Source organism: Pseudorca crassidens, chromosome 17, assembly GCF_039906515.1.
Source record: "Pseudorca crassidens isolate mPseCra1 chromosome 17, mPseCra1.hap1, whole genome shotgun sequence".
Taxonomy (NCBI): domain Eukaryota; kingdom Metazoa; phylum Chordata; class Mammalia; order Artiodactyla; family Delphinidae; genus Pseudorca; species Pseudorca crassidens.
In genome coordinates this window covers 72,923,477-72,949,485 of record NC_090312.1, presented here as the reverse complement: position 1 = coordinate 72,949,485, position 26,009 = coordinate 72,923,477, and the positions used below count along the sequence as shown (strand labels likewise).

The 26,009-nt window shown below is 37.9% G+C and overlaps 1 protein-coding gene across 7 annotated transcripts in view; it reads left to right on the top strand.

Moving 5' to 3' along the window:
- CSPP1 (centrosome and spindle pole associated protein 1) overlaps positions 1-26,009 on the top strand; it is a 195,164-nt gene that overhangs the window by 156,891 nt on the left and 12,264 nt on the right. For all 7 annotated transcript variants that reach the window (XM_067712141.1, XM_067712143.1, XM_067712146.1 and 4 more), the window contains 9 exons: positions 2,984-3,096; positions 6,658-6,807; positions 7,165-7,311; positions 10,174-10,278; positions 12,038-12,104; positions 12,696-12,813; positions 17,580-17,719; positions 21,207-21,347; positions 23,463-23,509. In XM_067712141.1, the coding sequence (XP_067568242.1) occupies positions 2,984-3,096; positions 6,658-6,807; positions 7,165-7,311; positions 10,174-10,278; positions 12,038-12,104; positions 12,696-12,813; positions 17,580-17,719; positions 21,207-21,347; positions 23,463-23,509 (1,028 nt within the window). The remainder of the gene's footprint in view (positions 1-2,983; positions 3,097-6,657; positions 6,808-7,164; positions 7,312-10,173; positions 10,279-12,037; positions 12,105-12,695; positions 12,814-17,579; positions 17,720-21,206; positions 21,348-23,462; positions 23,510-26,009) is intronic.

The window sequence follows — 26,009 nt, the reverse complement described above, 5'->3', positions numbered from 1 at the left end:
ACTTCAGCTGCTGCTAACACTTTTATTTTGCTGATGGGGAGGGCATTTCTTAAAATCAAATAGTCTTTCTACCCATACAGAGTTTGGTAAAGTTTATGGGTTCTTATACCATCAGAATTAGTTTGAATTAGTGAAAACATATCAGATGTTGTATGATAAATTATACGGTGAAATTCTTTTTTTGTTTGTTTTATAATCAGTTGCCCTCCCTTATAAAACCACAATATACAAAGAAATAAATGAAGTAATTAAAAGTTTACTTTGACTTCTGGTCACGTCTGCCTTTCATAAGCAAATATCTTTGATTTGCTATTAAACAGCGTCCTTTAATTAAAGATTCTGTAAATTGAAGATTATTCAATATCTTTCTTTATGACTTGCCAGGAAAAGTTGTAATCATCTTTCTTTATCAAGTATATGTGAAAGTATGTTACATATTTAAAATTCAAATGAAGTTTAAAGAATATACCACCTTACACTATATTTTGATGCCTATAAAGTAACCATTTATTTATGACAAATTCTCTTTTGTACATTCACAGAAATTTTAATTTTAGACTAGAAAAGAACTCTATATTAGAAAGTCTTTCTAAAATGTCCCTGACTAATCATACAGTTTTTTAAAAACTTAAAAAAATTTTTAATGCATATTGGCCAAATAGGCAGACTAAATGGTGAGCTCTGATTAGAATTACTAGCCTTGCATCTTTCAAGCCTTTGATGGTAGCACTGATCTCTGCAGCCTTTTTGAACACTTCATGAGCTATGTGGTTGGTTGTTTCCATGGACAGCCTGTATCACTGTTTGATCTCTAATTACAAGAAAATGCTTTCCTACTTTGATCCACAATAGATTTTTACACAGTGGATCTAGTTTTGATTTTTGGAGTACTAAAATTATAACTTTTGATTTTGATGAAATTACTAATTTGGCTCTCACTCTGAGTCTGTAATAATTCAGTGTACAATAGCAGCATCAAAACACCTTTCCATTTTATTGAAGAGAATTTTGACCTCTTTCTGATTATCATTATTTTTCTCTTCATTGGCTTCTGCTTCTGGTAGTCTTTATTGAGATCAGTGGTACAGACCCCTTCTCTTCCGTTCTCTTCTACACCCTGTATTGTTTGTAGTTCTCTCTTAGCCTAGAACTTTCTCTGTCATAGTAATAACACTTTAGGCATCTAGCTCTGCTTACAAAGCAAAAGCCCTGGAAAAATCAAAGCTTTCCATGACCCATTCCCAAGAAGGAGCACAAGCTTGATGATTGAATATGCATAGCAGAATTTATTGTCTATTGCCTTTCTGTACACTACCAGGGTTTTGGTGCAGCTGTTGTGGCCAGGATGCTCTAGTTTAAGAAATCATATAAAATCATAAAATGTTAAAATTTCCCTTTTTTGTGAATTGAAATTTCCTAAATTAACTTTCATTCCCTAAGAATTCACCTAAAACAGACTTTCTGAATGCAAAAAACTATTGAGAGTCACCTTATTTGTTGGTATGCCATCATATATGTGTAGGAGTGTGTGTGTATACTTAGGTATGTGTGTGTACACATACACATACATATGTGGCATGTAATATTTTAAAGGCTTTAAGGGAACTTGAATATACCTGAGCGTTGAATATGATAATGTATACTTAAGGTTCATTATCCTCTAATGTTTTGTCTTGATTAGGCCTGTTTCTGAGGCCCTTCTTAATGTTTGTTGTTTTTCTTTTACTTTATGGTTCTTGGATGAAAAACAATGTTGATAAAGTCCATACTAATTTGGCTTAAATTTATTTTTTCGCTTATTATGATGCCTGAATACATTTTCATTTTCTTTGTTTAGAGCATGTGTTTCCCTTTGGTTTTATTTTTATAGTGTTTTTATATTTGAAAGAACTTATCTTGCCTGCCTCTAATAATATTTTTCTCTAATTGCCTCAACGGTTTAGAATTTGAGTGATCATCAAAGTGAAACAAACTACTCAGTTTTGGTTTGCTAATCAGCTTTTCCACCATAACATAAGATTTTAATGTTTAGGTATTGATTTGCCTTTCTGCTGATCTCTTCAAGTAAGCATTAATAAATTTAAACACAAAGGCAAAATAGACCTAAATGACAGCTAAACTGCAACGCAGTTGTCCTGCAAACACTATATGAGTGAGAGAAATAAATGCTTTAGATTGATGGTATAAGGAAACTAAAAAATGATATAAAAAGTTATGTGAGGCTTAAACACCAATTTTTTTTTTCTGCATTCAAAGAGACCCCTGGGGTATAATTATTTTCCAGGTTGCTCTTATGAAATAATTTTTTCCCTTTCCCAGAATGTTTAATACTATTTATAGGTAATATATAGCATATTTTTATTTTTCATGTTAATATCTCATTAATATGGTAGAATTTTTAAATAAAAAGTATTGCAGTGATTAAAATAGTCACTTTAATTTGTAAAAAATGTTTTTGGAGCTAACTTTCTAATCTATTCTTTAAACCATGGATGGGAATCCACTTTTGGAATTACTGATTTTTAAAAACAATTTTAGAAAATTTTTGTATGTGTATACATAATACATTTTAGTGTATAATTAAGCAGTGTTCTTAAGAAAAGGATATTTATATTCATAAATAAGAACTTAAACATGTACTTTTTTTTCTGTCTATAAATTTTACTTTAAAGCCTTTGCTGCAGTGAGAGTTGCTTACGTTATTAGCTTTTCTGTTTTCTTGATGTCTTTCAGGTATAGATATGTTATGCTTTTTCAACTGTGTATTAATTTTATTTTAGTTTCACCATTTTTTTTCTCTCTTTACTTTTTATCTGGTCTTTAGATTCTAATCTCAGCCTTCTTCTGAGTTTAACCTCTGGAGTTCCATATTTAGCACATTTTTTTTCAAGATTTGAATTTATTAGCAAAGTCTTTATTCTTTAACCTTTATGTTTTCTAAGCACTGGCTAATGGTATGTTTTTGCAAAATTTCCCTTTCAAGGTCATATGCAAACACAGAGCTCTCCTTTTGCTCGGGGAAATATTTTTGGTGAGCCTCCAACTGAACTTCAGATTAAACAGCAGGAATTATACAAGAATTTTCTTCGTTTTCAGGTGAAATGCTTACTTGATCACAGTTTCAAAGTTTCATAAGAGTTTTTTTAAAAAAATTAATTATTTTTGGCTGTGTTGGGTCTTTGTTGCGGTGCGCGGGCTTCTCATTGCGGTGGCTTCTCTTGTTGCGGAGCACGGGCTCTAGGCACGTGGGCTTCAGTAGTTGTGGCATGCAGGCTCAGTAATTGTGGCTCGCAGGCTCTAGAGCACAGGCTCAGTAGTTGTGGCACAAGGGCTTAGTTGCTCCGTGGCATGTGGGATCTTCCCGGACCAGGGCTTGAACCCTTGTCCCCTGCGTTGGCAGGTGGATTCTTAACCACTGTGCCACCAGGGAAGTCCCCATAAGAGTTTTAATAAACTAAACTTGCAAAGATTTAATCCACAAGATAAAGAATAAATTCTAAAATGCCACACAGTTACTAAAATATCTAATTTATATAAGATATAAATTACATTATATTATATTATTATACTGTTCTACTTATGTCTGAAAAAGGAATAGGGAGACATGTTAGGTATACCAGTTGACTTAAATTTTATTAAATCATTAAGTGTTAAAGAATGCTGAAATTTCTAAAACTGAAACACTTAAAATGTTCACCTATTAGGCATAGAATGAATCTTTCTAGATACTCATATGTGTTAGTAGAAAATAATTAGTTTTTTGCAAATGATTTGATATTCTTGACTCGTATAGTTTGTAAACAAATAAATATTAAATGTAATCACATTTTGCAATTATTTGCGTCATTTATGTATATAAGCAAATAGGATTTAAAGTACTAGAAATTGCCCAAAGGAAGATACTTGAGCATCAGGTGTTTATTAAGCAAACAGATTTATTGAACTCTCATATTGTGGCCACCCTTGGGATGGAGCCTGAGGTGAATGAGAGGCCTGTTCATAGCGGGCTCACAGTATTTTCTCTCCTTACCTCCCTCCCCTCCATACCCACACTTACATCCCAGTGTCAGATTAATCCTGTGGCCAGGTTAATCTTCCTTTGATATGACTTCTCATGTTTTTATTCTTTATTCAAAACCTGGCAGTAGCGTTTCTTTTCTACAGAAAATGTCCATATTCTTTATTCTGACACTTCTGGGGCCTCCAGTCTAATCCCAACCTCTTAAACAGATTCTTCTTACAGAGATTCTATTCAAACATGCCATCTTTCTGATCCTAATTATTGTGGACTTTTAAGGCAGTGACATAATGGATGTAGTCTTAAGGATAATTGATCAGACATTACTGTTGAGGATGTATTTTTGGAGGATTTAAAAGACTGGAAGCAGGGGTGTTTTACTAGAGTGGTGACAGTGGAAATGGATGGAAAGACCTTTCAAAGGATCGACAGAATGAATAGAGATATTGACTGTAAGAGAGTAGCATCAGAGATCCCAAGGATACTGGCCAATTGAGTCAGGTAGCAGCAGATTGAGGGTCAAAGAATCACGTTTTGAACTTGAAGGACCCTCTGGTATATTGCCCATAATGATAGCAAGTCAAAATTATGTAGTTCCTATTATACTTACTGAGTGTTAGCCTGCTCTAGGGTAAATTCAGGGAAAAATAAGTCTTGCCACTTTGTAGCCTATTATTATTTATAGGATAGTTTTACATATAGTATCTTATTAAACCTCAGTACTCTCTGAGGAAGTTATTACTCTTTATTTTATGACCAACTAAAATACAGGATGAGGCTCACCTTTGGTGGCAGAGCTTGCAAGTTGTGAGGCGGTGCTTGAACCCAAGTCTCCTGACTTTAAGTATCATATCTAGAGGTACTACAGTTATGTTTCTAGCTCTAGGAAGTCTTTCCTCTGGGAAAAAACTATGAGTAGTGGGGGGAACTTTGACTGTATAAGTTTCAGAATAAGTTCAACCTTCACTTCTCCCACCGTATAAAATGGTGGTTTATGTATTTTTCTTTTAGCAGCCTCTTAAAAATGCCCTTTTTCCCCCAAACAAAATCTAATCCAGAACTCTATGAAAATGTAAAATAGCTAAATGGTATTTATTTTTAATATCAACAATATAGTGTCAGACAAAAAGAATCCCCAAACTTAAGTGTTAAAAGAAATGTTATAAAATGTTTAAATCTGTGCACAAAGATGGCAAAGGAAGCCTCAGCTCCATGTCTGCATAAATAAGTTATACCGTTAGTTTAAGTTAGTGCAGCAGAAGTCTTCATGTGGTTAAAATTTGGTAAATAACACATGTGAGTGTTTAGATGTCATTTTTAATTGCAGCTTTAAAAATAATTACCAAGTTTAATAAAATATTTGCAGGACCCTTGAAGCACTTTTGTGTTATATGGTTTGAAAACCACTGACCTGGATGATAGCTTTTCTCTTTCCATTGAACTTCTGTGTGGCATTTTTGTTGGAATGATATTTCTGTGGATTCATTAGGTGTGAGATCCATTTATGATTGTGACCCATTAATGGAGAAGTGACTTTGTCATTGTGATTTTTTTTTCATGGAGGAGGAAAAAGGGGGGACTGAGTATTAAATGTGAGGTTTTGTTGTATGGATCATGAATGATGTTTTCTCTAGGGCTATTGTAATTGAAGAAGTGATTACATACACACCACTTAGTATTAAATATTAGGATTGTACATATTTAATAGTGTTGTGAGAAAGAAATGTTGGAAAAAGCCCTAGCATGTAAAATCATGGCACATATAAGAAGACTACAGTTCTTATAGCTCAAAAGTTTGTCAGCACTAAATATAGCAACCTTGAAGCTAGAGGAAACGCAGACAAGAACTATAAAAATAATACGAATAGTCATAATCAATCCATACTTAAGAGGGATGAAAATCTATTGATATCCTTAAACCAGCATCATGATTACCCAGTACCCGTGCTGTCATTCTTCTCTATCTCATTCATGGAGGATGTAGACTATCTGTTAAGGTCCTCTTCCTTTCAGATCTTAGACTCTGTCTTAGAATATTCCCCCAGAATACTCAGCACTGCAGGCCCCAGGTGGCATTCAAACAAAACTTAGTTATGAATTCTTGTGGCTAAAATCCTCATTTACCTTGCCAGTAGATAGGAAAGGAGAAAGGCCATTCTAGGGAAGGGATTCCTACTTAATGAGTGATTGCTAAAATATTTCACTGTTGTTTTAGGATACTAATCACGCCAAGGAACTTTGAGACGTAATAGTAGCAGTCATTATAGAATAATATAATCATGAATTATTTACTAAGTACTTCTACATAGGAGGAACTTTTATGTTTTTTTACATACATTATTTCATTTCAATTCTTTGAGTACTGCCTTGAGGTATAGACATTAATAACTCTTTTTACCAGATGACAAAACTGAACAAGAAAGTTTCTTAAGGTCACACAGTCTGATGGAGCTGGAATTTTACTCAGAGCTCTTAACATTACATCATGTGGCCTCCCTAATAAAACATAGGAAACTGAAAAATTTAGGAACTTATTTTTACTTACAAAAAGAGGGCAAAATGTTGATAATAGGGTAAATTAAGTGGTATTCTAACTTTTCAGTAGTTTCACAAAGTAATAACTAGGTTTAATTCTTTAGATTGAGGAAAAGAAACAAAGAGAAGAAGCAGAGCGAGAGAGATTGAGAATTGCCGAAGAAAAAGAAGAAAAACGGCTTGCAGAACAGAGAGCACGAATTCAGCAAGAGTATGAAGAGGAACAGGAAAAGAAAAGGGAGAAAGAGGAAGAGGTGCATTCTTACCTACTGTATTTTTCTACTTAGTCTGAAAGTGAACTTCTTATTTTGACTTGAAAAGATATTTATTACTTACAAAGGAGAACGGATCCATATCCATTTGTTAGATGCTATTTTTATAAAAATGAAAGACTAAGAGATAAATGATGACTTTTTTTACAGACGAAAAACAGCTTAGGCCGACTAGGATGTTATAATAGATGCCTAATATTTTATTGTTAAGCAGACAGCTTTTTTATTTAAAGAACACTATATCATCTATACCTTCAATTTTATCTCTTTATTTCAAACAAATATGAATGAACTATAGAACGTGTGTATGGAGTGTATAATTTTCTCTTTATTTTAAAGCAAAGGCTGAAAAATGAAGAGCTTATTCGGTTAGCTGAAGAAAGACGAAAAGAAGCAGAAAGAAAGAAGAAAGAAGAAGAAGAAAAACATAACCTACAACTTCAGCACTACTATGAAAGAGAAAATATAATTGGTGAAGAAACAAAGGTAAGTTCCAGACAAAAATGTCTATGGAACCCGTAGTGCAACCCACTTTCACTGTGAGAGTGGTAGAGTAGTTAGCAAAACGAAGAGAGCAGAGAAGGTGCTTTTGTCTCTCCTTTCGTCATAGTACTTTTTCTGGGGGCAGTGCACTGAACTTCCTGTACTAAATGATGTCACTGTGCTGCGTTGTGTTTTCCCTCCTATGAACAGAATAGGCTTACTTTCTGTCGCCATTCTTAGTCTTGTTCCCATAGTCCGTAGACTAGCACCCTCCACACTGTTCATGACAAGACTGAAGGTGTTTGGAAACTTTTGTAGCAATTTGTCAATGTAATTTTATGTCTGTTGAATCTATAAAATAGCTGGCCTTGAATTGTGTAACATCTTTTAAAAGTTTTTATTTATCTAGTACAGTTGACCTTTGAACAATGCAGGGATTAATCTGTGTGTGTGTAATTTATAGTTGGCTCTCCATACCTGCGGTTCCTACACATCTGCACATTCAACCAGTCACTGACTACAGTACTGTAGTGTTTGATGAAGAAAAATATCCCTGTATAAGTGGACCTGTGCAGTTCAAACCCATGTTGTTCAAGGGTCAACTGTAATTCAGTCTTACTCTGTTTTACACATCTGTCCACAATGGATTGGAAATTAAAAAAGAAACTTGTGGCTCACCACAGACTGGTTTGAAGTCCATGTCTCTGAGATGGGGGTTGATGTTCACACTTAGGCACATGAGTCAAAGTTATTAGACAGGAGTTTTCTCTCTAGAAAGCCAGTAGGCCCTTATGAAAATCCAGTTCACATCGTTGCTCATATTTCAAAGCTACATTTAAAATTTTGTTTGTATAGTATCACTAGGGACTTATTAAAAATGTGTCTTCCTGGTCTCATCTACAACGTGTCTAATTTACTAAGTGTGATTTAGTAACCCTTAGGAGTTTGGATGCAGTTGGCCTGTGAACCACACCTTGAAAAACCCTATGTCTTGTACGTTTAGCCCAATTTAATTTTTAAAAAATTGTTTTCAGAAATTTAGATTTATACAGACATGATTTCTTGTAAGTAGAATTGACAAAAAGATTACTTTTAACCAGTGTGCTCCTTGGGTGTATTTATGATGTGATTTGCTACATTGTTCAATGTGTAACCTACTATAGGTAACGTGAGCCATTTCTGGTGCAAATACACTTTTTGGATTTCTCATCCCAGGGTTTTATGATGATAGAAATAAGTATTCACAATTTGAATTTGCTGAAATGTTGTTTAAAAGGGAATTTATAGGGGCTTCCCTCGTGGCGCAGTGGTTAAGAATCTGCCTGCCAATGCAGGGGACATGGGTTTAATCCCTGGTCCAGGAAGATCCCACATGCCACGGAGCAACTAAGCCCGTGTGCCACAACTACTGAGCCTTTGCTCTAGAGCCTGTGAGCCACAACTACTGAGCCCATGTGCCACAGCTACTAAAGCCTGTGCACCTAGACCCGTGCTCCGCAGCAAGAGAAGCCACCACAATGAGAAGGCCGTGCACCGCAACTAAGAGTAGCCCCCGCTCGCAGCAACTAGAGAAGGCACACGCGCAGCAACGAAGACCCAACACAGCCATAAATAAATAAATAAAAAGGGAATTTATGAGTCAGATCTATATTTTTTGTTTTATTTTCAGTGTTGCAGGAACATTAGGCAGTATCCTTCATTTTTAGGATATATATAGTTGCTCATCCTTTTAAAGTATCATTGAAATGTCATATCATTCATATTTGATAAAGTATGATAAATTGATAAAGTTTGTTTTCTAGAGCATCATTGGGTTTATAGCAAAATTGAGCAGAAAGCAGAGAATATTTTATTGTAAAATTGATTATTTGAGAATGAAGGTTGTTAGTTTCTCACAGTTGTGTTTCTGCCATTTTCTTACTATGTCTAAGAAAAAAGCTATTTCTTAGGCATATGTAATTTTATGACTGTCATAGTTTAATTGTGAAGTAACATAAAGTTTTAGACCAACTTTGTTCCATTTAATGCATTCTGCCCTCAATTCTGAAATTATCATTGCTAGCTGTCATTTTTTAATTTATGTAGGCCTGATATATATTTTTGTCTACTCTTAGTTTTTACTTTTGTGTCTGCATTTTAAATTTTTTAGTCTGTATATTTATTTGGTTTGTTAAAATTTGTTTTTTTAATCCTAATCTGAGAGTTATACTATCATAATCAATATATTTGATCATATTAATTGAATTTCTGACTTTTTTGTTTTTGCTTCCTTGACAGTTACTTGGCTTTTTTTTGTTTTTTTTTAAATTATGTGGACTATGCTTTCTTTGCTTCATTCTCTGCAGTCCTTTAGAAGGTTTAACTTGTCTTTATAATTCTGCCTGTGGTCACCTAGAGTTTTTATTTTTAAACTTTGTCATATATTTCTAATTTTATCGAAGTCACTAGTGAAAGTAATATTTGATTTTGTACTGTGCAAAATGAACAATTTAACATCCACATTTATAAACATACATTTATATTTTTATCCAGATAATTCTTATTGTATTTTGTTGGGAGTTTTTATGTTTTCAGCATTTTGATTTTAATACGAAGTTGGGAACTATTAGCTTTATTACACTGTAACCTGAAACCCTGTTTTATTTCCTTACGGAGACATAGAAACTCTGTCACAATCCGTGATGCTCTTGGTGACAAGGGATCTAGATTTTAGAGATGTGTGTATGTATACACATACATGTTGGGGTGTGTGTATATATACACACACACATAGACATACGTTGGTGTGTGTGTGTGTGTGTGTGTGTGTGTGTGTGTGTGTGTGTGTGTATGTATGTATATATATATATTTTTTCTCCCCCTCAGCACTTGAGACAGCCCTCTCCTGTAGTTCCTGCTCTTCAGAACAAGATTGCAAGCAAACTCCAAAGACCTCCTTCAGTTGACAGCATTATAACTTCCTTTATTCAGGTATATACTCTTTTCTTTTGATTTCTTCATCTTCGCTAAGTTACTTTGGATTGCGGGTATTGAATGAGATTTTCTTATTCATCTTACTTAGCTAGATTACATTTTTCACATCTGAAATATAGATGATGTTTACATTGATTTGTCTGTTGCTTCAGTTATAAATGATAATACTTGGTGCCCCAAAGTTTAAATTCTTTTGACAGATCATAATTTAGCAAGTGGTACTTGTCCAGGCCCCTCAGGAAGGCCTTTTCTCTGGTAATATGTCTTCTAGCTAGCTGTAGCTATGCTAATAAAGTCCCTTATACTGTAAACTGAGCTACAATCAGAAAAGCGCCAGGAAAATGTTCCAGAAGGGTTGATCCTTGAGTTGACTCTTGAGGAATGAGTAGGAATTTGCTATAAAGAGGAGGAGGAAGAGGGACTTGCAGCATATGCAGAATCATGGAGGGCACTGTAAGCCAAGTGGCATGCGTGGAGAATACATGGTTTGTTCTGGCCTGCTGACACCTCACCAGATGGCAGAGGAGGTGAAGGCTAGAATGTATGCAGGGTGTTGTAGGGAGTGCTAAGGGGTTTGACTTTATTCCATAGGCCAGTGGATATTAAACAGGCTTTTTACCAGAATAGACAAACATATTAGAATGTTTTCCTCAAGCCCACCCTCTGAGATCTGATTTGGTAGGTCTGTGGTAATGTATGGGAATTCATGGTAATATTTTAAATAGGAGAATGACATGGCCATGTTTGCCTTGCGTAATGTTCTCTCAGGCGGTGGTGGCGTGGAGATATAGTATGGAGGCTGGGCAAGGCTGTAAACATGGAGAAAAGTTAAGATGCTTTTGCAGAAGTCCAGATGTGACTTTGAGGACCTAAACGAAGGCAGTGACATTAAGAACTAAGAAGAGGTGACAACTTCAAGATATATTTATGAGATACAGATAGCGCTGTTTATTGACTGTGTGTGACGGGTAGGAGTCAGTGACAACTGTCAGGTTTCTGGTGAAGGTTCTGTAGAGTAGGCAGCTGAAAATACAGGTTGTGGCCAAGGAAGGCGCTCTGCACTGGATTTATAGTTTTGGAAACTACTAACATTATTGCTTGTCTAATTAGTATGATTGTCTAGGATGTGTTCAGGGGAAGTAAAGAGGGCTGAGGATGGAACAGTAGGGAATTACCAACATATAAGAAGCAGAGCAAGGAAATTAGGAGAGTGGCAATGATATCAGTTGCTACTGGCCAAGTAAAATAAGGGCTTAAAATGCCCATCAAATGCATCACTGAGGGATCACTTGGTAGGAGATGCAAAGGCTGTATAGTGAGGAGTGAATGGGAATAAGGAAGCAAACACCGTATGCACTGCACATACTGTTTTTTAAAGAACGGCTATGAAGGAAGAGAATGGACAATAGATAGTGATGAAGGGTGAGGTAAGTTTTTTAAAAAATGGAGAGATTTTTAAGCACAGGCTGTTAGGAAGGTGGTTGGAGAGAGGAAGAGAGTGGACAAAAAACAGTAATTGATGGAGGAGCTGAGAGTGACTTATCAGATACAGACTACAGGTGAAGGGATTATCTTTGGATGGGGCAAGGCCTCTCCCATTGCAGTGGGAAGAAAAAATAAATGTAAGTAAGCTTATAGATAGAGTGGTGGGGAGCTTGGTTTCTCTTACATATAGTTACTTCAAAATAATTCCTCTTTTAAAGCTTCTGAGTAGGGAAGACATACTGAGTGTATCTTTGTTGTGACTGTTAAACAGGAAAGTTCCATGTCCAGGGCACAGTCTCCTCCGGTACCTGCCAGGAAAAATCAGCTTCGTGCAGAAGGTAGAGTGGACTATTAAACCTGTAATCTAGACTATTTCTGTTTTTAACTTTTTGTTTTGAAAAACAGACTCACAAAATATGAAACAGTATAGAGAGGTGCTGTGCACCCTCCCCCCAGCTTCCCTCAGTCGTGCAATATCACAACCAGGAAATTGGCATTGGCATACTCCACAGACCTTCATCAGGTTTCACGGTTTTCACATGCACTAATTTACGTGTGTTTGTGTGTGTGTGTGTGTGTAGTTCTATGCATTTTTATCAAGTATAAGTTGTGTAGCCACCACACAATCACGATACAGAACTGTCCATCACCACGTAGGAACTCCATTGTGCTGCCCCTTTATAGTTACACTCCCCTGTCCCCCCTGCCAAGAATGTTTCTTACCATTTGAAATTCCTGTATTATCAGAAATGTGTTTGTGGGTCTTAATGATGTTCATAAATATGATCTATATATATAAAGCATTAAAAATAACTTTCATAAAAATGTCACTGAGCATTTTAGCTTTATGATAAGTCAGGTTATGTTTAATATTTAACCTTTTATTCGTATACATGTCTTATTTTTCACTTACCAATGTGAATTTGCAGAGGAGAAAAAAAATGTAATTATGGAATTATCAGAAATGAGAAAGCAGCTTCGTAGTGAAGAGCGGCGTCTGCAAGGGCGGTTGCTGCACATGGACAGTGAAGATGAAGTTCATATAAGGCAAGTTTAGAATTGCATTTTTTTTTTTTTTTTTTTTTTTGTGGTTAGCGGGCCTCTCACTGTCATGGCCTCTCCGGCTGCGGAGCACAGTCTCTGGACGCGCAGGGTCAGTGGCCATGGCTCACGGGCCCAGCCGCTCCGCGGCATGTGGGATCTTCCCGGACCGGGGCACGAACCCATTTCCCCTGCATCAGCAGGCGGACTCTCAGCCATTGCGCCATCAGGGAAGCCCTAGAATTGCATTTTTTGTTTGTTCTTGTGTTCTTTTCTGTCAGGATAAGGAATCGGAACATATCCAATAATTCTACAGTTTTGGAACAGGATTAATTATCTTTATCATAGAGCCACATCTGTTAGAATTTTGCATGCTTGAAAAAAGTGTTTAACGGATTATTGGTGAAATTGTAATGACTGAAATAGCCTTTCCCTCCCCCCAAAAGAAATCTAGCTAAATAATTACGTTCTAGTGGAGGGACTCAGTATAACTAATTCAAAATAGTGTATGATTTTTTTAGTGTGTTTGCAGTATGTGGTAGGTTTTCTTTCTTTTCTTTTTTGGCAGAACGGCTCTTTCTTTAATTAGCTAATGTGCTATTTAATTCACATTCTTCAATTTTATGTAGATAACATTGCCTTCATAAAACATTTCTTCGCAATTGTAAAATCTATTCACTGTGAAAATATGGGATATTTAATGAATATTGATTTAACCTAATATAAAATATTTAAGCAGAGAATTTTAATTGTCCTTCCGTACTGCCAGTAGTATATTTATGGCAATGGTGATGACAGTGGTGGTGTTGATAGGAGGAAGAAAGAAAAAAAAGAAGAAAGAAGTAGCACTTTCTTGAAGGCAAACCAAAAGTGTTATCCCTAACCATGGCATCTTTAATAGGATTAGTGAAAAATCAGTATTGGGAACAGGCCATTCTTCAAGCTCTATCTTTGAGATAGTTTGCCTCACTACAGAGAAATCACTGAGTGAAAGATAATTGACTAAATTGGGACTCATGTACAGAAGGCAGACGGATGCAGAAGTTCCTTTGTAAGCTAATCTAAGTGATAAGGAAGCCCAAGATAGGAAAGAGATGGTTGAAACAAGACTAGAAGAAGACATAGACTAGACAATTATAAAAACAATCTCCTTACTGTCCCTTTCTCAGTCTTCGAAAAAGTCAGGCATAGAAACTTGGTCCTTGAGAGGAAAATGATAATAGGAATGGAAAACTTCAGAGATGGAATAACCATTCCATCAGCAGTGTATTGTTTTCTGAAATACTTATTTTCCAGCAAAATAACTTAATAGACTACCAAACATTTCTGATCATTTTTGCCAAAAGGACTCATAAATTTTCCAAAGCAATATTCTTCAAACTGCAGGTTGCAGTCTTTTAGTAGGTTGTAAAATCAATGCAGTGGGTAACTACCACATTTTCTTTAAAGAGTGTTTATCTAAAAAAATTTATTTTGGCATAATTTTAGTTTATAGAAAAGTTGCAGACATAGTATAGAGAGTTTCCATACACCCCTCACCTAGTGCTCGCTGTTGTTAACATCTTACATTCCCAGAATATGTTTGTCACAACTAAGAAGCTGACGTTGGAACATTACTACAAACTAAATTCCAGACTTTATGGATTTCTCCAGTTTTTCCATCAGTGTCCTTTTTCTGTTCCAGGATTTAGTCAGTACAGGGTACCACACTGCATTTAGTTGTCGCATCTCCTAGTCTCCTCTATTCCGGGACAGTTTTTCAGTCTTTCTTATTTTTCATGATTGTGACAGTCTAGAGGGGTATTGGCCAACTATCCTATAGAATGTCCCCCAGTCTACATTTGTCTGATGTTTTCTCATGATGAGGCTGGGGTTAAGGGGTTTTGGAAAGAATAGCACAGGGTAGCCTTCTCATCACATCGTATCGGCAGGTATGTGACATCCATATGATAGCGCTGGAATCACTAAGTTTACCACACTGGCAAGAATTGAGAGGTGGTGGGAATAAGCTCCATCTCCTGGAGAGGGGTTATCTACATATATTATTTAGAATTCTTCTGTAAGAAAGATTTGTCCCTTCTCCTCTCTTTATTTATTCAGCCATTTATTTATATCACTGTTGTTTCATGTATATTTATTTTGTACTTTGGGTTATAATGTTATTTATAACATTATAACATTATAGTATTATGTTATTTATGTTGTTGCTCAAGTTGTTGCAACTTAGGCCATTGGGAGCTCTTTCATGTTGGCTCCTGTATCTCTTTGATATGTCCCATCCTTTTGTTTCTTGAGCACTTTTTTACTTTCTGTTACTGCAAGATGCTCCAGGCTCATCTTGTATATTCCCTGTCCCCTGCCCTGGAATCAGCCATTTCTCCAAGGAGACCTGGTTCCTCTTGGAGAATGGTATTTAGAAACCAAGCTCTCGGTGGGCACAGCTAATTAGTATATGTATATATACTATGTCATAAACATTATCTGTAATTGTTCCTGTGTCTATCAATCTGTGTACACATTAAATTCATACTGATATTTCTGACTGTAATCCAGGATGTGGTAGGATTTTAATGTAGCATGTTAACCTGCCTAATTATGCTTTGCTTAGATTTTTGTTGGCATTCTCTAGGCATGTTCTGGCTAAGTAAACAAGGTGAGGAAATTTCAAGATACAGACTGGCTAGGTAATGGAATGTTAACCCAAGGTGGTAATTTTCAACAAAGAATTCTTCCATAGTAGGTCAACTACTTCTTAGTAATGGAGAGGTCAGTATAGTTTTTCTGTATTTACTTTCAAGATGTTATAAATGCCTTAACTTTTGCAGCTTTCCATATTCCAGACATGCATATTCCATTAAATCTAATGGATCATTGACTTTTTATTTTCTTTATTTTCATTCATAAACTGAAGACTGTGTTCTCTTTTGGCAAACCAGTGTAAGAAAGAGAAGCCGGGCAGCTTTTCAGTTTTCTCACTTGCAAATCTTACACAATAATTTCCACCCCATGAGATTCTAGTGAAGAATAAATAAATGTATGTATTTGAAAGCACTTTGTAAATTCTGTGTGCTAACTTAAGTTAGATAATATATGTTAGAATTACCATCATTTAGCAAGAATTGGTTAAATACATTTAACTTCGGGGTAGTGTTCGATATGTATTGTGATCAGCGACATCTCAGTGTTGGCTCTTTATTCCAGTTTTACAAATAGTTTCACAAAAAGAATCTCTTATTCATTAATTAATTCACCATATTATTGAATTCCTAATAGTGCTAGGCACCCCCAGCTCACATGCAAAGAAGAGCTAATAACCTAATTCCTAACTGAACAGCCTACTTAACTATTAGCATTAATGGTATACAGGAGTCCAATTTAATGGCCTCCAAAAGCCTTTTTAGTATTTGTTTTGTATTTTAATGAATCTCTGTTGCAGTTCCTATCCCCCCTAGGTGGTTCACTATTAGAGGTCTATGTCAGCCTTGACAAGGTGATTTTGTGGCTTTGGTGAGACCTTCCCCATAAAAGGAAACCCCAGGAGAGCAGGGGGCATTGCCTGTGGGGATCCCAGCTCTTCCCATCTAGGTGCTTAGGGAAGATTTAGTGAATAAAGACATGAAGGCAGGAGTCTGGCAAACTTCTAGCTTAGAGCTACATTTTAAAAAATAGAGGGGACCCACCTAGGGCTGAGGGAAACAGCAGCAAATACTTTATTTTCAGGGCTGGAGATACCATCCCCCTATCCCTGTTTTCTATTATCATCACTCCCCCAAAGTCCTAGCAGAAAACTCACTTACTAAGCTACCTGCCTATTTTGCTAACTTCCTAGGTTAACAAAGGAAGAAATATTCTTCCAGAAATAGAGTAGTAATTAACTAATTAGGTATCAAGTTCCCGGAAAGCCCACTGTAAAATTAGTTGGGAGACTGTGGATAATACCTCTTATTTTGGGCAGCATATTTATGCCGTATTTCTCTGTATAATTTCTGTTTTAGGCTGAGGGGAAGGTAACATTTATTGAGACCTAGTACATGTCAAGTACTATGCAGGGTACTTTACAATATATAATTTCATTTAATCTCATGCTCACAACAAGACTAAAAGGGTAGACATTATCTGCATCTTACAGATGGTGCAGTCAAACTTCTAGTAAGTTGCAAAGCTGGTCTTTGAATCTTGGTTTCTTTGACCAAAGACTAATCTTTCTACTACACAAACATTTTAAGGTAAACCTCACTCATTCTGTTCTTCCAATAAGATACTTTGCTTCTGAGCATTTTGAAAGATTATAATGACCTTATAAATACCCTGTTTATTTTTTTTTAATTAATTAATTATTTATTTATTTTTGGCTTGTTGGGTCTTCGTTTCTGTGCGAGGGCTTTCTCTAGTTGTGGCAAGCGGGGGCCACTCTTCATCGCAGTGCGCGGGCCTCTCACTGTCGTGGCCTCTCTTGTTGCAGAGCACAAGCTCCAGACGCGTAGGCTCAGTAGTTGTGGCTCACGGGCCTAGTTGCTCCGCGGCATGTGGGATCCTCCCAGACCGGGGCCCGAACCTGTGTTCCCTGCGTTGGCAGGCAGATTCTCAACTACTGCGCCACCAGGGAAGCCCCCCTGTTTTTTTAATACTAGGAATTGAAATAACAGCTACTAGAATAAATTTTTATAATATATTGTGGTGAAAGATGCCGAATTTCATGTACAGGGAGTTAAATGTCAATTCAGATTTTTTTCCCAGAAGACACTTTTATCATAATTTGTCATTTTCTACAGGAAAAGAGAAAGGAATCCCATGGATGTATTTGACATGGCCAGACATCGGTTACAGGCTCCAGTCAGAAGACAGTCACCTAAGGGCCTAGACACTACTACTTTTCAGAATATTCATGACTTTAATGAGCTGAAAGATAGAGGTGAGTAGAATGCTGCTATTGTAATGATACAGCAAGAGTGTCCTACCCATATTTAAGTATCTTTAAAGACGTTTGTATCCTTTTTCTAAAGTAAAGTCTCATTTATGGTATATATTTTAAGTGATGCTGAATGAAACTTCTGTATACTCTAGTTCTTCAATTTACCAGTCTGGTGGATGGACCTTTAGTTTGGCTATTTTCCTTTGGAGGGCATACAGCTCTTAAAGCCTCAGGAGTGGATTAGATCAGTAAAATAGTGTGAAGAGTGGCACCTGACATTGAGTGGAGGATGGACAGCCAGATGAGCTTAGTAAAGAGGTGGAGAAGGCAGAGTCAGTGACTGGAGGTTAAGCAGGAGAATGTGGTGTCCTGAAAGCTGAGGGAAGAGAGTGTATCGGGGAGGAGGGACTATGTAGAATGAATATTGGAAGGTGTCAGTTGGATCAGAGGTCATTGGTGACCTCAACTAGATCTTTTTTGGTGGAATTATGGGATCAGAAGCCGATCAGAAGCCAGTTAGCTTTGGAAATGAGGACTGAATAAATAGGAAGCAAAGTGTTAGAGGCAATGAGCAGAAGAACCCTTGGAAGAAGGGTGGCTGGGAAGGGGAGGAACACAGGGTCTGGAGCTGGAGGAGCTTGTTAGGAAGCTGATGTGAAAGCTGTTACAGGAGGCAAAGGCTTACAACATAGGGGAGGGAGGGAATGTCTTTGAAGAGAGCAGGGTCCCTGAGTAGAAAGGAGGAAATGCAGGACTTTTGAAGGAAGGGAGTAGAGAAAATTTGATGCGGCCACTTAGGAGGAGGAGAGAAAGCTTATTAGGGAAGTAGGATTGCCAAGGTAACAGAGGCTTGGGAGACTGAGAGGAACCAAAATGTGTGTTACCTGTGATTTTTCTTCAGGTGCACTCACAGAGCGGCTGTTGGGATAGAGGAGGCGAGTTGTTGGATGGTGGTTTTATGACCTATACCACATGAATCGGAGTTTACACCTTTCTTCTGCTTCTTATTTTTAAAAGTAATATCTATTTTAGAAAGTTTTGAAAATTTAGGATAGAGGGAAAAATCACTTAAATCACCTAAATATAAACACAATTAATATTTTGTATATTTACTAGTCTTTCTGAGCTTAATTAAAACAAAAAAAGTAAGATAAAAACTAGATGTAATTGTTATTTAATTTTGTTTTTTTCACTTAGATATACATGTGTCATCAATTACATATACCATAGTTATGTTTTTATTCTGTCATTTATTGATTACTTATTATATGCCAGGTATTATATTAAGCCAGTAGGTCTCAGGGGCCTTCTTGAGGTCAAAACTATTTTTTTTTTAAACATCTCTACTGGAGTATAATTGCTTTACAAAACTATTTTTATTATAAACTAAGACATTATTTGTCCTTTTCATTTTTATTCTCTCCTGTGTGTACAGGTTTTCCAGAGCATATATGGCACATGATGACTTCATTGCTCTGAAGCTAATAGAATATGTTTTTGTATTAATGTTTTAAAAATTTCTTAGGTTTAATTTCTAATATGATGGGGGGCAGTAAATAAAAGCTCTTTGGGGTCCTTAACTTTTAAGAGGGTAAAGAGGTCTTGAGAACAAAAAGGTTTAAACTGTAAAATTGAGCCATTCATTTCCCTGTTACCACATCTAGTCCTCGTTGATCATATGACTTAGTTGTTGATGTCTCTTGTTTCTATAGAGAGGAAAATGAGTCTGGAAGTGGGGAAATCAGGCTCCAATCCAAGTTCATGTGTCCAGAGTCTCTTCTGTTAACCTTGCTCTTAATCATTTTCTAATTCTTAGATATTCAGCATGCTTCTCATTTCCCACTATTGTTACCAAATCAGGTCCGGCTGCTTGTCGCTTAAAAAAATCAGTACTCGCAAAAGTTGGTGGAAAGGAAAGTTGTTTTTAATCAGAATGCTGACAATCTGGCGAGATGCTGGACTCAATGTCCCCCAAAAACCATCCTGAAGATTCTGCTGGGCCATGAAAGTTTTTAAAGGGAAAGAGGGAAGTCATCTCAGTTACTCATTGGGATGGGGGTCAGAGTCATCGCCCCCCCACTGTGTGCAGGCCTGTTGACTACTCATGATCATTCTTTAGTTGCTATTCACACAGTTTGTGAGATTACTGAAGGGGAAGCTAGGGAAGAGATCTGGTCATCTGTTAATTACTTATTCTTCATTTCTACTTCTTTGATCTACAGAAAGAACCAACACATTAGGCAAGGTATTGTGTGATCAAAAGATTTGAAAGGTGTGCTAGGGCTGGAGATGAGGAGAGCATGGGGGTGCCTGGTTTAAGGTTAATGACAGACAAAGGGGCCTCCTGCAGAGAGCTCTTTCCTGCCAAAAGCTGCTTACAAATCCCCACTTGGCAGAACATCATTCCGTTTCTGTGGGATCATGCATGAAGGTCTTTGTAACTTCTTCATGCTGACATACGGTGCTGTATTCTTAGGGTGGAAGTTGTTGGCATGGGTCTGTAGCATCTCTTTGCTGGCAGTTGTAGTTGCCCATTTACATATGTGGGCAGAACAAGCGACTGCTCAAGGTGGAGCAGTTTATGTCACGGCTGCAGTCTGATCATCATGCAGTCCGCTTTTTCCTTCTGGTGGCAGGTACAGTATCTGTAAAACAACTCAGGAGTGTGCATCAGACACTGAGTCTGTGACTCTGTTGTCCTGATCATTAGCCGCTTGAGCCTGCTCCTTTGTGACTCAGGGAGGCCTGGGAGACTTCAGCTTCTCTATAAACAAGAGGCAGGAGACAAGGAGGGGCCTTTGTACTTGGGTTGGGGGCGGGGCATAGGGTTCTGATTAGTTCCACTGTGGATCAAAAGGAATATTGTCAAGACTTTTTAAATGTGTGAACTATATTTTTATTCTCAAGATTTAAAAATTAAGGTTTAACATTTTAATTCTGATCAGTTGATAATTCTTGAACTTGTGGCATAGGTGAATTCTTAGACTGTCATTTCCTGCAGAAATGACATCCCTCCTAAAGCTCCAGGCAGCCTGCATTTATCTTTTCATTTTTTTTGGCATGATATTTACAAATATTAATTGGCCAATAACATTATGGTTTCATTTTTCCAGTGTATTTTAGGGATCGGCTGTGATTCAGTGTCTGGTGGCTGCCTGAGTTACAGCCATCTGAATAATTGCTTGGATGTACCTGCACATAGTGGCAGGCTCTGGGTGGCATCTTGGGGGAGTGGGAAGGTCAGGATGGAGAATGTGGCAGTCAGCTGCTGCTTGCTCTGGGGGCTCCCTTATAATGGTGATAAGTTTGTGAAAAGGCATTTATTTAAAGAATGTTAATTTTGTGTTCATTAGTTTTATGATGATGTCCTTTGACTTTGCTGATTGATGTCTCGTTATTTATACTGTTCCTATTTATAGTGAAGTTTTATAAAATCTCATTTGGAAACAAGATTTAACTTGGTTAATATAACTTATTTTTGTACCAGATTCAGAAACACGAGTTGATTTGAAATTTATGTACCCGGATCCTCCAAGAGATTATCATACCTTAGAGATTCAGCAGCAAGCCTTGCTAAGAGAGCAGCAGAAGAGACTGAATAGAATAAAAATGCAGGAAGCTGCTGAAGGTAAGAAATAATCATTGCTGTTTCACAGTTTCAATGGGTTGTTTTTTTGTTGGCTTTCTCAGTCTCTGGTATTGATTTCAATCCGAGGCAGGCTCCCTCCACTGGCAGCTCCATACTCACATGCCCCTTTTGGCCTATAGTCCCTGAGAAGAGTAAGTCCCAGAGAGGGCTGTGATTGGCTTGACTGGGGTATGTTATTTGTGCACGGGAGGGGTCCAGCCACTCATGATAGCCAGGAGGATTGAGTACCTTGACTAGGCCAGGTGGTATCTGCACCAGGGTAAGGAATCCTGGGCAGACATATCGGTGTCCTATGGGACATTTCTCTACTGTGTGTGTCTGTGAGTTTTGATATAGCATAAAATCTGTAAAGCTTCAGACTGGGCTATGAGTATATTTCTTTGTAATTAGCCAATCAACAGATACTTACTGAGTGCCTACTATGAGCCTGGGTAGTGACCTATATCCAGGGTATATGGTGATGAATGAAATATGCCACTGCTCTCAAGGGGCTTATACTCTGTTGGAGAATTTAGATGCTTAAAAAGTGTGAGTGTGATGAATGTTGCAAAGGAGATATCTAGGGTCCCTTGGGAGTGTGTAACTGGGGGTGGGGTGGGCAGGCACCTAAAGGTGGAGCGGAGCTAGTGGCCTCAGAGAACATCAGTGGGCCCTATTGACCCGGCTGTCCTGCATGACCTTCACACATATCTCACCAGCTTTGCCTGCCTTCAGGCCATTGAGTGCAGCCATGGAAAATGAGTCATAAAAATGCAGCAGTTAGGTAACAAGAATAGAAGGAGATGGTCCTAGCAGTTATTTTCAGGAAAATTCAAAACCCTACCTTACTAGCAGGCTTGTCTGACCTACAGAATCTGAAGAACCTATTTTTGACTACATGAGAGTATCACAGGAGTAAGTGATGTACCACTTTAGGCCCTGATCACAGGTCAAGGCTTCAGTAAAGACTGACAGGGAAAGTCTTTCCTCCATCTTGCATAGAATTTTTAACAGTGGTCTCACTGATCACCCTCTGACAGCAGAGTAACCCAAAGTCTGTGATAAATAGTAGGCATATCATCAGGAGAGAAGAGAGAAGCAAGTACAGTCTTCAACCTTTACACCCATTTTGGTGGCATTTTTCCTTAGGAGACCCAACTGATGATCTGATCTGGTGTGATCTTGGCAACTTGCTCTGATTAGCCCAAAAGTAGTCCCCATGTGGAAATAGGTCCATTTTGGGACTGAGGGTATCCATCCCCTACAGCAACTACCCCACAACTTCTACCAAACACTGTGATGATTTAATTCATAAGAATATGGTTTAACTATAAAACAATCAAAAATGTGGGTATAAAATATTTTAACAAGGAATACAGGCTATCATTGGCAGCCTATTTATTCCCACAGGCAGTAGCTAAAAGGATAAAGTGCACTATTGAGAGGAACACATAGGAACCCTGGTCATATCAGAGGGGCCTTTGGGTTACCTGATCCAAAATCTTTGCCCCGGAACCAGGTGCCTGGAGTTGAATTCAGTTTCCTTCAGTTCCACGTGAGGGAGTTGTTTAACTCTTCTCAACAATTTTCTACACAGATTGTAGAAATATGAGGGGAGATGGTTATTTTTCTATAGGCATCAGTTTTAAATTCACAATGATTTTACTTTTTATATTTATTACATGTGAATGGGAGAATTTTATCCAACTAGAATGGATTGGACGCTGGGTTATATTTATTAATAAACAAGTAGTATCTTAAAAAATTCTGAAATGTGATCATTGAAAAGTAATCTCTAGTAAAGAGTTAATTACAAAAGCTATTCTATTTTTTTTTTTTTGTGGTACACGGGCCTCTCACTGTTGTGGCCTCTCCCGTTGCGGAGCACAGGCTGCGGACACGCAGGCTCAGCGGCCATGGCTCACGGGCCCAGCCGCTCCACGGCATGTGGGATCTTCCCGGACCGGGGCACGAACCTGTGTCCCCTGCATTGGCAGGCGGACTCTCAACCACTGCGCCACCAGGGAAGCCCTACAAGAGCTATTCTAAAATTTATTTTTGTTTTTAAAGTATTTTCTAACCTTTTAATTTGTTTTTGCTCTCCATTGGCTACAGTTGACTTGGATGCTGTCCCAAGCACTAAAGTACAAGACCACAGAATGGTAAGAAAAGTTATAATTTTTCAAGCCAGTTTTTGGGTGATAGAAATTTTTAGGAGTATGGTGAGTATTCCAATTTTGAATTCTTCAGGAATATTAAGAAAGAATTTAAGACTTGTCCCATCAGTGTAGTGGGTAGCTAAAGAGATATTAGTGTAATATGTAGAGGAAGCATATTGTAATGAGTAAGAACAAGACTCTAGGCCTAGGCTGTTCAAGTTAGTCTGTTTTTAGCTGTGTGACTTCAGGCAAGGTATTTAATCTTTCTTTGCCTCAGTTTCCTAATCTGTAAAGTGGGATGATAGTGTTTATCTCTGAGGGTGGCTGTAAGATTAAAATCAATTAATATCTGCAGGCACTTAGGGACAGGCCTAGCATGTAGTAATTTCTATATAAATGTTTATTAACTAAATAAAAAATAGCTCAAAGGCTGTTGTGAGGATTAAATGAGATAATATATTAAAAGCCCTTATAGGGCCTGTCCCATAATGAGTGAGGTCAGTTAGCAGCAGTAGTGGAAGTAAGAGTCTGTAATCCATGTAGTGGTGAGACCTGTCAAGAAGCTAAGCAAGGTAAGGGCACAACTCTTATCCTGAGGAAGAGACTGTCGAGCAAAGACTGAACAAAAGGAAGGGGATGAGCCAGTTTTCATTCAACAAATATTTGTTAAATACTTACTGTGGACCAGCTAATATTCTAGGTGTTTGTAGGCACAGGAGTGAACAAAAGGAACAAAAATCTTTGTCCTCTGAGGGCTTACTTTCTAGAAAGAAGGAGAGACAATAGACAAATAAAATACTTAGTATGTTGAATCGTGGGGCTCTGGAGAAAATGATAGCTGGGAAGGGGGCACTGGGAGGACTAGAAGGAAGGGTTTACAGTCTGAAGGACAGTGAGCAGGGAAGGCCTCACTGTGAGTGGGTAACATTTGAGAAAGGACATCAGGGAGGTGTGTGAAATATCGGGGGACACATCTGGAGGAAGAACCTCCCAGGCAGAGGCCCCGGGCAGCAGTGAGCCTCATGTGTACTAGGAGAGCGGGAGTCCCGGGGAGCCTGGACCTCCAGGAGCAGGGGTGGGTGGGAGCAAATGAGGCAGAGAGCGGGTGATGAGCAGCAGAGCCTCAGGGGGCCTTAGGGTGTTGCCTTTTATGCTATGAATGTGATGAAAGGCTTCCAAAGTTTTGAGCAGAGGAGTGACATGATTGGTTTCATGTTTTAACAACTGACTGCCATTCACTGAGAATAGACTGAGGGGGACAGGAGGCTACTGCTATAATCTAATTAAGAGATAAGGTGCTTTGGCCTGGAGTGGGAGCAGTGGAAGTCATAAGTGGTTGGATTTACTTTGAAAGGAGATAGGATTTTTGACATATTGGATGTGGGGCATGAGAGGAGTCAAAGGTGGACTTCAAGGTTTTTGGTTGGAGTTGCTATTTACAGAGATGAAGAAGCAGGAAAAATGGGTTTCAGGGTGAGGGAGAAGGTCAGGAACTTAGTTATAGTCACGGTAAGTTTGAGATGCCTGCTAGACAAATAGTTGGAGCTGGTGAGTAGATGGATAAGAGAGAGAGTTTGAGGAAAGACTGAGGTTGAAAATAAATTTAATCTTCCCCCACACTAATGATACAGGTAGTATTATCCCCATTTTCAGATTATAAAAGTAAGACTCAGCTAGGCTGTTAGTTGCCCAGCGTTACCAGTTGGTAGCTGTTGGTGCTTGGTTTTGAAGTGATAATAGTGATAACAACGTTGCAGTAGCAACACTCTGTACGTGCACGAGGTACCTGACATTTATTTGCTCTGAAGTTCACAAGGTATGCTTATCCCCATTTTACATAAGAGGAAACTGCTAGCCATGGCCGCCCATGTCTGAATGCAGGCTGGACTCCGGAGCCCCTCCCTGTCCCTGTACCACATTGCTTGAGATGTATGGACACCTTTTCTGAATACCCTGTAGGTTTCTTTGTATGTGGCAGCCATATTTCTCAGTGAAAAATACTGAAATTTAACTTCTGGGATTTTGATCAAAATCCTGGATTAATAACACCATATTTTGCTGAGTAGAAACTGAGCATAAGCCAACAGTGTAACATGGCTGTTACAAAAAAAGCTAAAAAGTTGTGGGTTCACCTTCCTAGGAACTGGATTATATGGAAAACGCAAGGTGAAACTGGGGAAGAGTGTCAGGGAGAAGATAGGGCTGAGGTGGGCCTTGATCACTCTCTCCTGTGTGTGAAGAACTGTGATGCAGAAGAGAAGCTGGGCAGTGTGTATGCAGTGCTAAGAACAGCTGGTGAATATTAGATGCTATTATTACCATTACTGTCATGCTAGAAAGCAGACGTAGTCAGTGGGTGTTAAATGTAAAAGAATTTAGTACATGGAAGAACTCAGTGAAAGAGAAGAACTTTCCGATAACCAATGCTATGTCTCAGTGGAGTGCATTTCCTTAGAAATTAATGGACAGCTCTTCACTGGAGTATTCTAGCACATCCTAGAAA